At 56.7% G+C, this 14,443-nt stretch overlaps 1 protein-coding gene across 1 annotated transcript; it reads right to left on the bottom strand.

Moving 5' to 3' along the window:
• Positions 1-1,277: 1,277 nt before the first annotated feature.
• On the bottom strand, positions 1,278-13,650 carry WDR76 (WD repeat domain 76). The gene is made up of 13 exons (XM_061999800.1): positions 13,573-13,650; positions 13,004-13,306; positions 12,213-12,305; positions 11,098-11,153; positions 9,809-9,929; positions 9,036-9,137; positions 8,903-8,946; positions 8,661-8,814; positions 6,282-6,425; positions 5,187-5,401; positions 4,819-4,971; positions 2,286-2,339; positions 1,278-1,664 (listed from the first exon to the last, which is right to left on the bottom strand). The coding sequence occupies exons 1-13, from the start codon at positions 13,642-13,644 to the stop codon at positions 1,409-1,411; spliced, it is 1,767 nt and encodes a 588-aa protein (XP_061855784.1). The 5' UTR covers positions 13,645-13,650; the 3' UTR covers positions 1,278-1,408.
• Positions 13,651-14,443: the final 793 nt, after the last annotated feature.

Raw genomic sequence — 14,443 nt, 5'->3', positions numbered from 1 at the left:
GGAGGCAGAGGGTCCATTTCTACAGGATAATCCTGTGTTATGCAAGATAGCGACGTTAACTCTTAGCGTAGTGTTCCTACCTCAGCCCGTAGTTCATGGTGTTTCTATGCAGTGTGTGGTAGTCCCGATCCCGACGTTTTTCACCCCGGGTTCAAGACGCAGCGTTCCCTCCTCCTGCTGGTCCCCGCTGCTGTCCTGTGTGATGCCAGACGCAGCCCTGGCCCCACGTCCAGCTCCGGGGCCCCCGCCGTCGGCTTGCTGTAGCGTAGTGGGCAGCTCCAGCCCCCTCCTTCCCCTCTGCGGGTTTCACCCAGCGTTTTACAGCAGCTCCCACGCCCACTGCTGATCTCTTGTACATCCCTCGACCCACCCCATCCGGCCCGTCTCAGCGTCTCGTGGTTCCCTCCCTGTTAGTTCTGTCTTTGTATTGAGCTGTTGTTTCCTTAGACCCTTCCATCAGCGAGGTGGCTCCTGCAGCCCAGCGCAGGAGCCGGGAAAACACCTGCAAATGTGAATTTCTTAGTTTTCATAAAACGAAAAAGAACCTAGAAATTAACCTCCCGCGTGCCAAACACTGTCAGTTACCGTTTTTTCCTTCGAAATGTACCTTTTTTCTACATCCCCAGTACCTTAGCTAGCATAAAGCTCAGTGGTGCCATCTGAAGTATTTTTAAATTTAAATAAATATTTAAATATCCTGAAAATAAACCAGGAGTTGGTGCAAGGTTTGTCCAGCCCCTGGGGCCGGGGCCCCAGGCACAGCAGGGCACGAGGGATGGCTGCTGGAGCAGGGCACAGCCTGGGGGAATTGCTCCTCAAGCAGGACACAGCCTGTCTTCAGAGCCCAAGTGCCACTGACCACCGACACCGTGGTTCAGGTGCTCTAAGGGGGGGTCACAGCCTGTCCCCCCCTGCCCCAGCCTGCAGCCACAGCCCTGCTCCCAACCCCTGCTCAGGGCATCACCCACGGGGAGGAGTGAAGGAGACATCAGAGCTCCTTGGGGACACCCTCACCGAAGGCCTGGAGGCTGCACAGCCGCCTGCCTCAGACAATGGGGAGCTCTGGGGCTGGGCAGCCCCGTGCTGCAGAGAGAGGGCTCTGAGGAAGGTCAGTGAGTGCCTCTTGCACACAGCAACATCCCCCTGACCAGCACTTGGCTTTGTGACAAGTGCCTTCAGTCCTGGAGGGAAAACAATCTCTGTTTCGGTGCCAAGGGTGAGGGCAGGACTCAAGCAGCAGGTTTGGGGTGTTTCTGGAGGGAGGAGAGTGCCACAGGTAGCTTAGACAATTTATTTTAGAACTTTAACCAAAAAAACCCACTTTTGTCCTGAGAAAACCAGAGTGAGCTGAGGAGCAGCTTCATCTGGATTAAACAAACAATGCAAAATGCCTCTGAGACGCTCCTCTTCAGTCTTTGAAGACGTGAAGGCGGCCGCTGGAGTTGGCACCCACCAAGACATTCCTGCTGGGGTGCACCACGTTAATGGAGCAGACTGAGGCCAGGCAGCTGGGGTTACAGAAGGAGTGCAACAGCTTCCCCGTGTCCTGGAAGACTTCAATCTGTCTGGGCTGTGCCATGCTGCCCACCACAAAGCAGTCTTCCTCCTTAGGGTCCCAGATGGCTCTGAACCTGGTCAGCCAGCGCCCTGTGTTGTTGTTGTGCCTTTGGACAAACAAAGAGAGAGAGAAACATTCCTCTTGCCAAACCCAGTATTGTCATTTATGTCATATTTGCTTAAACACATCTTCTTCCCCTTGTTAACCATCAGTGTTTGCACATACTGAGCAGATCACTGAATCACAGCACCACTGAGGGTGGAAAAGACCCTTAAGCTGGTGGAGTCCAACCATTCCCCCAGCACTGCCACAGCCACCACTAACCCACGTCCCTCAGCCCCGTGGCTGCAGGGCTTCGAGAGCCCTCCAGGGATGGGAACTGCCCTGCTCAGCATCCAGTGGGATGGACACAAAGATGTAATGGAGCAAGAAGATAAAGCAGAGGGTCCTTTAACATTAGCCAAGGTAGTTTTGCCTCATGGTTGCACGCTTTAGTAAGGACAGGACAAGCAAGCACGAGGCCTTTCGATGAACAGCAAACTGGGACTGATCCAGGCTCCTCAGCAACCAACACAGGGGCTGCTGGACAGGTGCTGAGACTCTGCTCAAAACCACAGGCTTCACCCTTACAGAAGCAACCTCTGCTGGTTAAAAAATGCTCCAAGCCAAAGGTGTTTGGAACCAGACTTCAGAGGTCACACAGCAGCCCCACGCGAGCGCAGCTCACCTGCGGCTGCAGAGGAGGGAGGCGGGAGCCGAGAGGGACGTGGTGTCGTAGACCCTGAAACAGAGCAGCATGTCACCAGAGCAGCTGTGGCATAGCACAGAGAGACCAGGGCTGGGCACAGAGCATGGGGCTGGGGCAGAGAGCACAGGGCCAGGCCACCAACACCCCAACTTCAGTTATTAAATTGGCCTTTTTAACTGGATCTGCTTTTCCACCCTTTCCACAAGCTGTTGCAGGCAGAGAACAAGAGCAGATTGCTGGGACAAACGAAGCCCCTCTGGCCTGTATGCTCAGACACTGGACAGAGGCTGCCCAGGCTCCTCCAGGCAGGAGGAGTGAAATCCCTCTGCTAGCAACTTCCAGCACCAGTGTCAGTTCTCTGGCAGGGGTGAGCTCACCTGACAGGGAAACCCATCACCTCCTCTCCTGTTCCAGGCTCTCCTTTACCCCAGTGAGCCTACAGGATCTCACCCCCCCCAGGGCAAAAATCCAACAGGTGCCCCATGAGAAGCTGTTGGCTTTTTCCTCTGGAGGGGGCAGCCAATACATGGACCTGTGTGTGTTCTCTCCCTTCTGTGGAGCACAAGTATTCAGGCTACTCCTGCCCCTTTGGTGCTCAGATACCTGCTCTGTTAGTGCCAAGGCTTTAAGACTCCTCAGAGAACACACCTTCAGTGGTAGTAAACCCATCAGGGGAAAGCAACTGTTAAAAGCAACACAGCCCTCACTCACACAAAAGAACTCCTTCCTGGGATGTGGAAGGGGAAGGACAACTGCATGTCCAGCTAAAAGTGAGTGCTGTAACAAATGCACCACACTCGATTCTGCCCAGAGCACAGACACTCAACCTGCCCTTAAGGGCAGCTGCAACTGGCAGAGACTGCTCTCCAGCCTGGCCCTGCCCACCCCTGCTCTGTCCCTGCTGTTCTCTGGGGCACCTCAGAATGTGCAGCCACACAGGGGATGGCATCAACAGATCACCTCAGCTGTCACCAAACTACAAAGGAGAAGAACCCCCAGGTGTTTAATCCAGCAGCACTCACAGCAGCTGAAGCTGTCAGGGGGAAGTGGTCACACTGAGATGATATTATCAGCATTTCAAGCACCAGCAGCCAAAAATAGTTTCCAATCATTTAGTGTTTGTCCTGGTCAGCCAGGCTTGGGGCTGGGCTGAGGTTGGCTGGTCTCTGGTCCTTTGGCTTTGTTTTTTAAAGAATAACAGTGTCCCCACATTCCCTGAGAGATGTTCTTCAGGAAAAAGAATCAGGAAGAAACCCCACTGAAAATAACACTAAAAATGTCAATGTGAGGGAATCCTGATGGGAGTGATGGACAGGAGGCTGTCAGCAGCGGGACGTGCTGGTGGGGAACACGAATTAAACCCCAAGAGCTGGTGTTTGAACATACTGTCACCTCAGCCTGTGCCCTGCAGCCTCACCTCAGCCTGTGCCCTACAGCATCACCTCAGCCTGTGTCCTGCAGCCTCACCTCAGCCTGTGCCCTGCAGCCTCACCTCAGCCTCTGTCCCTGCAGCCTGACCTCAGCCTGTGTCCCTGCAGCCTCACCTCAGCCTGTGCCCTGCAGCCTCACCTCAGCCTGTGTCCCTGCAGCCTCACCTCAGCCTCTGTCCCTGCAGCCTCACCTCAGCCTGTGTCCTGCAGCCTGACCTCAGCCTGTGTCCCTGCAGCCTCACCTCAGCCTGTGCCCTGCAGCCTCACCTCAGCCTCTGTCCCTGCAGCCTCACCTCAGCCTGTGCCCTGCAGCCTCACCTCAGCCTCTGTCCCTGCACCTTCAGCCTGTGTCCTGCAGCCTCACCTCAGCCTGTGTCCCTGCAGCCTCACCTCAGCCTCTGTCCCTGCAGCCTCACCTCAGCCTGTGTCCCTGCAGCCTCACCTCAGCCTGTGCCCTGCAGCCTCACCTCAGCCTCTGTCCCTGCAGCCTCACCTCAGCCTGCGCCCTGCAGCCTCACCTCAGCCTCTGTCCCTGCACCCTCACCTCAGCCTCTGTCCCTGCAGCCTCACCTCAGCCTCTGTCCCTGCACCTTCAGCCTGTGCCCTGCAGCCTCACCTCAGCCTGTGTCCTGCAGCCTCACCTCAGCCTCTGTCCCTGCAGCCTCACCTCAGCCTGTGTCCCTGCACCCTCAGCCTGTGCCCTGCAGCCTCACCTCAGCCTCTGTCCCTGCAGCCTCCCCTCAGCCTCTGTCCCTGCAGCCTCACCTCAGCCTCTGTCCCTGCAGCCTCAGCCCGTGCCCTGCAGCCTCACCTCAGCCTGTGTCCCTGCACCCTCAGCCTGTGCCCTGCAGCCTCACCTCAGCCTGTGTCCCTGCACCCTCAGCCTGTGCCCTGCAGCCTCACCTCAGCCTGTGTCCCTGCACCCTCAGCCTGTGCCCTGCAGCCTCACCTCAGCCTGTGTCCCTGCACCCTCAGCCTGTGCCCTGCAGCCTCACCTCAGCCTGTGTCCCTGCAGCCTCAGCCTGTGCCCTGCAGCCTCAGCCTGTGTCCCTGCAGCCTCAGCCCGTGCCCTGCAGCCTCACCTCAGCATGTCGTCGGCACACACCGTCACCGCCCGGTGCCCGGTGGCTGGTGAGAAGTAGGCGGAGGCGACGCTCTTGCCGTGCCCCGGCAGGGCGCTGACCGCGCTGTTCCCGGCCAGCCTCAGGAACCGAACGTCGTACACACGGACGTCCCTGCAAGGCAGCGGCACAGAGCACGTCAGAGCAGGCAGTGAGCAGGGGCTGTGTCTCATCCTAAACCCTGCCAGGAGCTGAACAGCAGCAGCAGACTCTGTACAGAGAGGCCGCCGGGTGCCTGCTCCTGCCCTCCGAGCACACGGCTGAGCACAGATGCCGCTGCAGCCAGGCTCCTGAAGCCCCAGATCTGCATCTTGTTCTGCTCTACGTACACAGAGCCAGCAGCAATGAAATACTGTTTCTTCACTGGGTGGACGTGGACTGTCCTGGTCCTTTTGAAGCCGATGTCTGCGGAGAGCTCCGGCACCGTTCCCGGGGTCCGTCTGTCCACGATGGCCACAGCACCAGCCCAGTGCCCCACCACTGCTGTGCAGGCATTATCTTCCAGGAAGTCAAAGGAAGATAAGCTGTCTTCACTTCTGCATAGCTGAGCAGAGAAAAGATCAAATGTCACCAGAGCTGTCACACGAACCACACCGAGTCAGCAGCAACCAGTCCCCAGCCCCAGGATGCTGTGGGAAGGCTCCACACTCAGTGCTCTCTAGAGCAGCCTCTCCCAGTGCTGCTCCCAGGGGTGCCATGAGGCTGTGTGAGCGAGCACAGGGCAAAGGGAGCAGCAGAACAGCATTTCTCTTCCCCAGACCTCTAAAGACACATCCATGCAGGCAGCTGCCTCGGGGAAGGTGCCTCTGGCCTGTGCTGGCCTCCTGACAAGCAGCTGCCAGGCCTGTAGCCTCACTGAAATGAGGGGGGCTGTAAGGGTGGGGGGGAAAAAAAGGCTTTAAACTATTGCAGCTTGATGTATTTTCCAGTACTGGAGATGTGATCAGTGCAGAGGTATCTGTCAAATATCAGCCCAGCCAGGGAGAAGGGCCCCAGCTGAGCCGTCTGCCTCGCCACAGACACCCTCAGCCTTCTGCTCACTTGAGGCCTGAGGACAGCAAAGGCTTTAGGTTGCTTTGCAATGTTCATTTGGGTGGGTCTTTTGGTAAGAGTTGTTTGAATTGCTCTGTGTCCTCGCTAAGAGGCAATGCTTGTGGAAAGAGGCACAAGCTGCTTGAGCAGAGAGAGGTGAAATGCAGCTCTGTACCTGCAACTGTGTCTGTGGGAAGGAAACTGGGAGACCCCAAGCTGGGACCAAGTCTGATGGAGTGGGAAGCACTGCTGTGTTTGCACAACGTTAATTAAAGGTTCCCTCACTTAGAAGGGGAATCCTGAGCTGCCTCGTTAACAAACTCCCCCCAAACACCTGCCGGGGCACGGCGAGGCTGAGGCCTCGGAGCACACCGAGACTCCCGGGGACTCACCTCATCAAACACGGCCCTGGTGACGTCCCCACAGCGCAGGGACTCGCTGCTGAGGGACAGCAGGTGAGCAGGGTTGGCTGGGGAGAAGTGCATGCAGCTGACTCCCTCGCTGTGTGGCACGAAGGTCTGCGCTGCCCCGCAGCTCTGCAAGGCAAAGGCAGGCTCAGGGCACCCAGCTCCACACAGCACCCAGCAGACACTCACAGCTCCAGAACCTGCTTCCCAGTTAGGAGAAGCTGCACCTTCCTGCAGTGATGCCAGAGCACCTCTGGCACTGCAGTCGTTGATGCTGCACCTGGGCATTGCTGTCAGTCTCCCTCACCCACAGAACACAGCTCAAGCTGAATTGTAGTGACCCAAACTGAACCACAGAAATTAATGGCTGGAAGGGACCTGGAAAGCTCACCCAGTGCAACCCCCCTGCCAGAGCAGGACACCTAGAGCAGGGCACACAGGGACTCATCCAGCTGGGTTGGGATGTCTCCAGAGAAGGAGCCTCCACAGCCCATCTGGGCAGCCCCTGCCGGTGCTCCCTCACCTCAACAGGGAACAAGCTTTCCCTTGTGTTTCTTCGGAACCTCTTATGCTCCAGCTTGTACCCATTGTCCCTTGTCCTGTCATCTCTTGTATCTTCTAATTCTGGCATCATTCAAGCTCTATCATTTTGAAAGAAACTGAACAGCCCACTCTGGGCCAAGTGCTGGTTCATGCCACAAACACCTCTCTGCTTCCAAACTTGGTCAAGTCCCACTCACTTCAGCAATATTGATAGAAAAGCAAATGCAAAAGGGAAGAAAAAAAATAGCTGTAACAATTCCAGGCCTCCATCAAAATGTCTTTGTGAGGCAGCAGAGAGCCCTCACCTCCCCATCACCAGATCCCTCTGCTGCCAGGCATGAGCCACGCTGCAGCTCAGCCTTCCTCCCAAACTGCACAGAGCACCTTAAACTCCTTTTAACTGAAACAGAGTCTCAGGGCTGAATTCAGCTCATCAGCTTCCTGAAGCTGTCAGAGCAGAAATGACTTGAAACTCGAGAGGTGAATGGCACTGCAAAAATCTGCCTGTGTATGAACTTCCAGCATCTGGCTGGGGTGACGTGGGATCAAAGCAGAAGGAGATCACACAGGTGTGAGTCAAGGGCATGAGTAAGGATCCTGGCTGCAGGAGTCATTAAGGCCACTCAGAAAGGATGGTGAGACTGTGTGCTAAGGCCACGAGTTTTCAAAGCACCAGATGCAAAGCTGGTTTTCAGAGGCACCATGTGTACCTGGTGCCAGGACACACATTGGCACAGCAGCTCTGGCTCTGCCATCTGCAGAAACAGTGACTCACTGCAGCCTCCCAAAACTTCTGTACACTCAAAAGCCACACACTTGAGCATCCCATTTCCTCTCCTCTCCAAATCCTGGCTGTGGTGTTGCTACAAGGCCACTGCCATTAGATCCCCAGTCTCTCAGTGGTGATTTTAACCCTGGCTGATAGTATTTTTAGCCAGTGAACCATCTTCTGCACCACCCCAAAAAGTGCCAGTGCAACCTTTCCTCCCATTAAACCTGGGCTTGCCAAGGGCCACAAAGACCTTTCAAGCCATTCTGGTGAGCCTCAATTTAAGTTATCCCTCAAAATGGGGAAAGGCTGAAATAGCACAGCGAGCTCAGGCTGAAACCTGCCTGTCTACCCCTGCAGCACACAGCTCCTGCAGCACACAGCCCCTGCAGGCAGCTCCCCATGTCCCAAGGACTGATCTGTGTGTCCCTACAGCACACAGTCCCTGCAGGCAGCTCCCCACATCTCAGGGATGATCCGTGTGCCCCTGCAGCACACACACAGCCCCTGCAGGCAGCTCCCCATGTCCCAGGGACTGATCTGTGTGCCCCTGCAGCACACACACAGCCCCTATAGCACACAGCCCCTGCAGGCAGCTCCCCATGTCCCAGGGACTGATCTGTGTGCCCCTGCAGCACACAGCCCATGCAGGCAGCTCCCCACGTCACAGAGACTGATCTGTGTGTCCCTGCAGCACACACACAGCCCCTGCAGGCAGCTCCCCATGTCCCAGGGATGATCCGTGTGCCCCTGCAGCACACACACAGCCCCTATAGCACACAGCCCCTGCAGGCAGCTCCCCATGTCCCAGGGACTGATCTGTGTGTCCCTGCAGCACACACACAGCCCCTATAGCACACAGCCCCTGCAGGCAGCTCCCCATGTCCCAGGGATGATCCGTGTGCCCCTGCAGCACACACACAGCCCCTGCAGCACACAGCCCCTGCAGGCAGCTCCCCATGTCCCAGGGACTGATCTGTGTGCCCCTGCAGCACACACACAGCCCCTGCAGCACACATCCCCCCCCAGGCAGCAGCATCCCACCAACTCACCATATTCCAGAGACCGATCTGCCCGGTCTTGTCTCCAGCTGCCACGAAGATGATGCTTTCAGAGGGATGGATGGCCATAGAGCACACTCGATACTTCACCACCTTTTTAATGTTCTCTTCCCTGAGGACCATGCTGTTTAGGCTGGCTTGGTACCTAGGCAACAGAACTGCAATGTTGGCTGCTCCAGAGGAGAAAGGAGAACAAGACAATGCCCGGTTTTCAGCTGCTGCCTCGGGGTTACCTGCTCAGGTCACGTGTGGGCTTTTCAGTGTCACTTGTTTTCATCTAGAGACAGAAGGGAAGTATGTATCAGACTGGAATCTATCCAAGCTGGACTCTGTTATCCAAAAACAACAGGTTGTAACTAGCAATACCTCACTAATCCTCATCCACGTAGCCAGGATGTCTTCTGTCAATGTGCTGTTCCCCATCTCCTCTTCTGGAACCATTGGCAAAGGCCCAGCTGGAACCTGAGGCTGGAATGACATGAGCCCTTTTCATAACTCAGAACAACTAAATTATTACTTTTCACACACCAGACAATTCTGAGAACACATCTACAAGAAATAAACATTAAAAGAAGAAAAGTTTGCATCAAAATTCTTATTCACAAGGCGACTGAACTTCACTGAACACGATGACAAAGAGACACTCTCTGGTCTTTCATCTCCTTTCAGCCCCAGCAGGGCTGACCTTCAAGCACTGAATCACAGAGATGCAGCTTTATTCTGCAGGTCCACAGAGGGTTTTAAATTCCCCTCTCTCAGAGCAACAGAGCTTTTGCATGTCCACCCTGCAAAAAGGTGGTAAATATTTCAGAGGGACATAAACCAGATCAAGAGTTACCCTGAAACATTAAAACACTGTGATGAAACTTTGACTTGGAGCTGCTCAAATCTACAGGCTGCTGGAAAACATCTCAGGCTCTGTTTCATCAGGCTCAGTCCCAGAACACTGGCTGCCTCAGAGGGAAATGTGCTGCTCAGGGTGCCTGAGGATGGATGTCCCCCGTGTTATCGCCACCGTGTAACGCACCTTCCCAAACGCCTGAAGGTTGTTACAGTGAGCTCAGCACTGACAAGTGCTATCAGTCGGCTTCACAAGCACCCTGCTGACACACACCCCCTCCAGCCCTTCCCCAGCTTACGTATTCCTCTGCCTCTGGCTGGGCAGGAGCCTCTGGCACGGGGGTTGCTGGTGGCTCCACTCTCTGCAGGCGCATCGATCGCCGCCGCACTGGCTCATCTGCTGCCTTCTTGGGCTTAGGTCTGGAACAGCAAGAACACTTCAGAATTACACAGTTAGACAACAGAAAGCATCTGAGTTTGCATGTAAGTACCAGGCTAGGGAGCAGGTCCAGCAGCACAGCTCCAACAGCAGGGCCCAGCCTCCCTTCAGGAGGGCTGCCATTACCTTTTCCCCAGCAGCAGCAGTGGACAAGAGCTCTCTGCAGTGCATGGCTGTGTCCTGTATCTTTGTTTCACTTGTGTCCCATCCTGCCACTGTCACTCCTCTTCCCAGCCCTCCTTATTTGTAATTCACCCTTCTGCTCACTGATGTAGCTTTTTCCTCTTCCTGTCATCATGTATCTGACTCTTTCTGCTCATCTTTCTGCTTTGCCTGGCCCTGTTTTGGCACCAACACAGCTTTTCTCCTACACTAACTGGCCACCCTTTTCCTTGCATCTAGTTTCCCCCCCTCCTCTCTCTCCCAGACCTTTCCCCACCATTTGTTTTCATCATTTAACATTTCTTTCTTTATCCATTATGCACAAATATCATCAGCACAATGAAATGTTCTTGATACACCTTAATACAAACACCCCAAAGGAACAAATTCTGAACTTTGATGTAAAAAAGACATAACAGAGCCACAAAACCATTGAGGCTGGAAAAGACCTTTGAGCTCATTGAGTTCCCCCAGCACTGCCACAGCCACCACTAACCCATGTCCCTCAGCCACAGCTCCACAGCTTTGGGATCTCTCCAGGCTGGGGACTCCCCCATAGCCCTGGGCAGCCTGGCACAGGGCTGGGAAGAAAATGTTTCTTATCCTCAATCTCTCCTGGTGCATCTTGAGGCTGTTTACTCTTGTCCTATCACTTCTTACTTGGGAGCAGAGACTGACCTCCCCCTGGCCACAGCCTCCTGTCAGGGAGCTGCAGAGAGGGATCGTGTCTCCCCTCAGCCTCCTCTTCTCCAGGCTGAACATACTCTGTCATTTGCATTCCAAAGGATGGCAGAGGAGAGGCACTGCCAGGAGAAGGCACCTTCTCATGAGTCCATACAGCTTCAGATCATCAGTCACTCAGATCTGTCTGCACAGGGAGACTCCTCAGCAGCTCTGCCCCTTTGCACTAGCAGGTGTGTGCAGATGGAGGTGCTGGGACACGCAACACAGCAACAGTGACACAAGTGTCACAAGTGGTTATCTTACCTTTTGGTGACGTGAGACTGTCTCTTAGTTGCAATTTGTTGAAGTCTTGCAGCTGACTTAAAGAGAAAAGAAAAACACCATCTAACTATAACAAGCCCAAAAGATGAACCTGTAGAAAATGCAATTAGCTAAAGGCTGCAAAGTGATACTGCAGGGGTTTGTGACAATGACAAGGGATGCTTCACAAGGAGGGGGTGACAGCACAGCCACAGAGCACACTCACACTCACAGAGCACAGCCACACTCATAGAGGACAGCCACAGAGCACACTCACTCACAGAGCACACTCACACAGAGGACAGCCACAGAGCACACTCACAGAACACACTCACAGAGCACAGCCACAGAGCACACTCACTCACAGAGCACACTCACAGAGGACAGCCACAGAGCACACTCACACTCACAGAGCACAGCCACACTCATAGAGGACAGCCACAGAGCACACTCACTCACAGAGCACACTCACAGAGGACAGCCATAGAGCACACTCACTCACACAGAGCACAGCCACAGAGCACACTCACTCACAGAGCACAGCCACACTCACAGAGCACAGCCACACTCACAGAGCACACTCACAGAGCTCACTGACAGGGCACACTCACACTCACAGAGCACACTCACTCACAGAGCACACTCACTCACAGAGCACACTGACACTCAGAGCACACTGACACTCACAGACCACACTCATACTCACAGAGCACACTCACAGAGCACACTGACACTCACAGACCACACTCATACTCACAGAGCACACTCACAGAGCACACTGACACTCAGAGCACACTAACAGAGGACAGCCACAGAGCACACTCACTCACAGAGCACACTCACTCACAGAGCACAGCCACACAGCTCACTGACAGGGCACACTCACACTCACAGAGCACAGCCACAGAGCACACTGACACTCACAGAGCACAGTCACAGAGCACACTGACACTCAGACCACACTCACACTCACAGAGCACACTGACAGAGCACAGCCACAGAGCACACTGACACTCACAGAGCACACTCACACTCAGCACACTGACACTCACAGAGCACACTCAGCACACTGACGCTCAGAGCACACTCACACTCAGAGCACACTCCGCTGTACAGACCTCGTGCAGCTTCAAAGCAGCGAAGAATTTAGCATTTTCTGTGATGTTCTTTAGCCTTTTCCTTTCATAAGCTGATAACTGAGAGTGTCCATCCTACAAAGCAGAAAAGCCAATGACTCTCCATCGTACAGTTACACGGGCTGCCAGGAGACGTCCCCACACACTGACTGTCTGCATTATATTCAGAAGGGGCTCCATAGATTTGTAACCACATCACCCACACGAGCTGGGGTGATCCTGTATCAATCCCTACAGGTACCAGCTCATGTTACCAAACTCACTCCAGCATTGATCCTAGAAAAAGGGCAGTTCATCAAAACCTTGCTGAAGGGAAACAACACTGAAGTGAGCTGATAACCAACTTCAGGCTCCCCAGTACAGCAAGTGTTGCACATCCATGGAACACAGCCTCACATCACTTTTAGCTTTTATGCCAGAGATGCTGGACTTGGCAAGCTGAAATGATGATGGATATATAAACGGACAAAACTATCATAGGAGTGCATCCATCCATAACAACATCTGGAAGACTCTTATTGACAGCACGGGAACACACGGGAGGTTTTGCTTCAGTCTCACGTGCTCTGAGGGATAGCAAGAGCGACTTTCCATGCCCTGGGCGTTCTGAAAGGTACGTACTGCCCGCCTGAGAGGTTAAACGGGACCAGGACAAGATCACACAGAGAGGAGAAACGCTTTCAGACTTCATAAACACCGCAGACGCGCATCTGGAGAAGGGCGGCAGAAGCGCCAGCGGCTGCGGGCAGGCGGCCGGGCGGCCCCGCACTCACCGGGGCTGCGTCCTCGCCGTCGCTGCCGTCGCTGCCGTCCTCCCAGCCGCCGTCCGCGTCCCCGCCGCCGTCCTTCTCCCCGCCGCCCGCCAGCCCGTTGCCGAGCGGGGGCTCCATGCGGAGCCTCTTGCCGGCCGGCGCCCGGCTCTCGGCGCCGCCGTACGCGCCCAGCAGCCGCTTCTGGGGCAGGCGCCGGCCCGCCACGGCCAGCGGGGTCAGCAGCACCCGCAGCTGCCGCTCCGCCCGCCCCGGGCCCCGCTCCGGGCTGCGCCGCGGCTCGGCCGCCCCCCGCGGGGTGGATTCCTGCGCACGGGGAGAGGGGACCCGGGCTCTGCGGGGAGCCAAAGCCCGGCCCGCGCCCGGTCCCGCACCCGCCGGGGTCCCGCCCGACACCCGCCTTCCCGCGCCGCCCCGCGCCAGCCCCGGCCCCGCCGGAGACCCTCTGCCCACCCCCCAGCCCCCCGTTCCGCGACCCCTCTCCCCGCAGCCCCCGCTCCCCGAGCCCCCCGCCGTCCCTCCCGCCTCGGCAGGCAGCTCTCCCAGCAGCCCCGTCCCCGCTCGCCCCGCACCTCCATCCGCTGCCGGCTGCGCGGGGACGGCTCGCGGGGCTGCGGCAGCGTCGCGGGCAGCGGCAGCGCCATGGCGGGCGGGCGGGCGCTGCGGGCCGGGCGCGGGGGCGGAGCGGCCGCTTCCCGCTTCCCGCTCTGCGAGGGGCGGCCCCGGCGGGAACGGGCCGTGGGCGGGACGGGGACGGGCCGTGGGCGGGACGGGGACGGGCCGTGGGCGGGACGGGAGCGCGGCTGCCGCCATGTTCGGCGCCGGGGCGCGGGGGTGAAGGGGCGGTGGCTGCGTGCTCCTGCGGTACGCGCGACACGGGGGACGTGGCTCTCTAGAAGCAGCCCGAGGGCTCGCAGGATGGGTCGGAGGATGCGCTGGAGCAGCCCAGCGCGGCTCGGTGCCAAGAGGCTGCCGGTGAAAGCCGCGGCACCGCAGGTGTGTGCAGACATCGCCGCTCCGCACATGGGGCTGCAGGGATGGGGAAGCCCAGGGCAGCGCCCAAGCCCTTCACCGGGGCTGTGACAACAGCAGCACGGGGCTGGTTGTTTTAAACACTAGTAATACCTAAAAAAAGCAAGGCAACACCCAAACACAGCCCACTCGGAGGCAGAGGCTCTCCCAAGCCCCAGTGTCTAAGCAGATGGGAAACTGACCCACGTTGGTGATCCTTTCTACCTGAGGTAACAGCCCCGGAGCTGCAGTTTGAGGAGCACAGCTCAGCTGCCGGGCTCCAAAGGGCTTAGACAAGCATCAGGGGAGGAGGGAGGCAAGCACAGCTCGGGAGGTGCTGTGCCAGGAGCAGCCTCCAGCTGTGGGCTTGAGCATGGCCCGAGGCAGCTGCAAAGCAGCCTTACAGGGAGTATTCACACAGGTACAGGGTAT

This window comes from Colius striatus, chromosome 7 (assembly GCF_028858725.1).
Source record: "Colius striatus isolate bColStr4 chromosome 7, bColStr4.1.hap1, whole genome shotgun sequence".
Classification (NCBI taxonomy): domain Eukaryota; kingdom Metazoa; phylum Chordata; class Aves; order Coliiformes; family Coliidae; genus Colius; species Colius striatus.
The sequence above is the reverse complement of the archived record's forward strand: the minus strand, read 5'-3'. Positions and strand labels throughout refer to the sequence as shown.

Coding starts and splice junctions, on each gene's coding strand:
- WDR76 (XM_061999800.1), bottom strand. CDS start 13,644: ATGGCGCTGCCGCTGCCCGCGACGCTGCCGCAGCCCCGCGAGCCGTCC. Junction 11,154..12,212: donor CTGCTTTGAAGCTGCACGAG/GTCTGTACAGCG, acceptor TTTCTCTTTAAG/TCAGCTGCAAGACTTCAACA. Junction 8,947..9,035: donor CGTGGATGAGGATTAGTGAG/GTATTGCTAGTT, acceptor TTCTGTCTCTAG/ATGAAAACAAGTGACACTGA.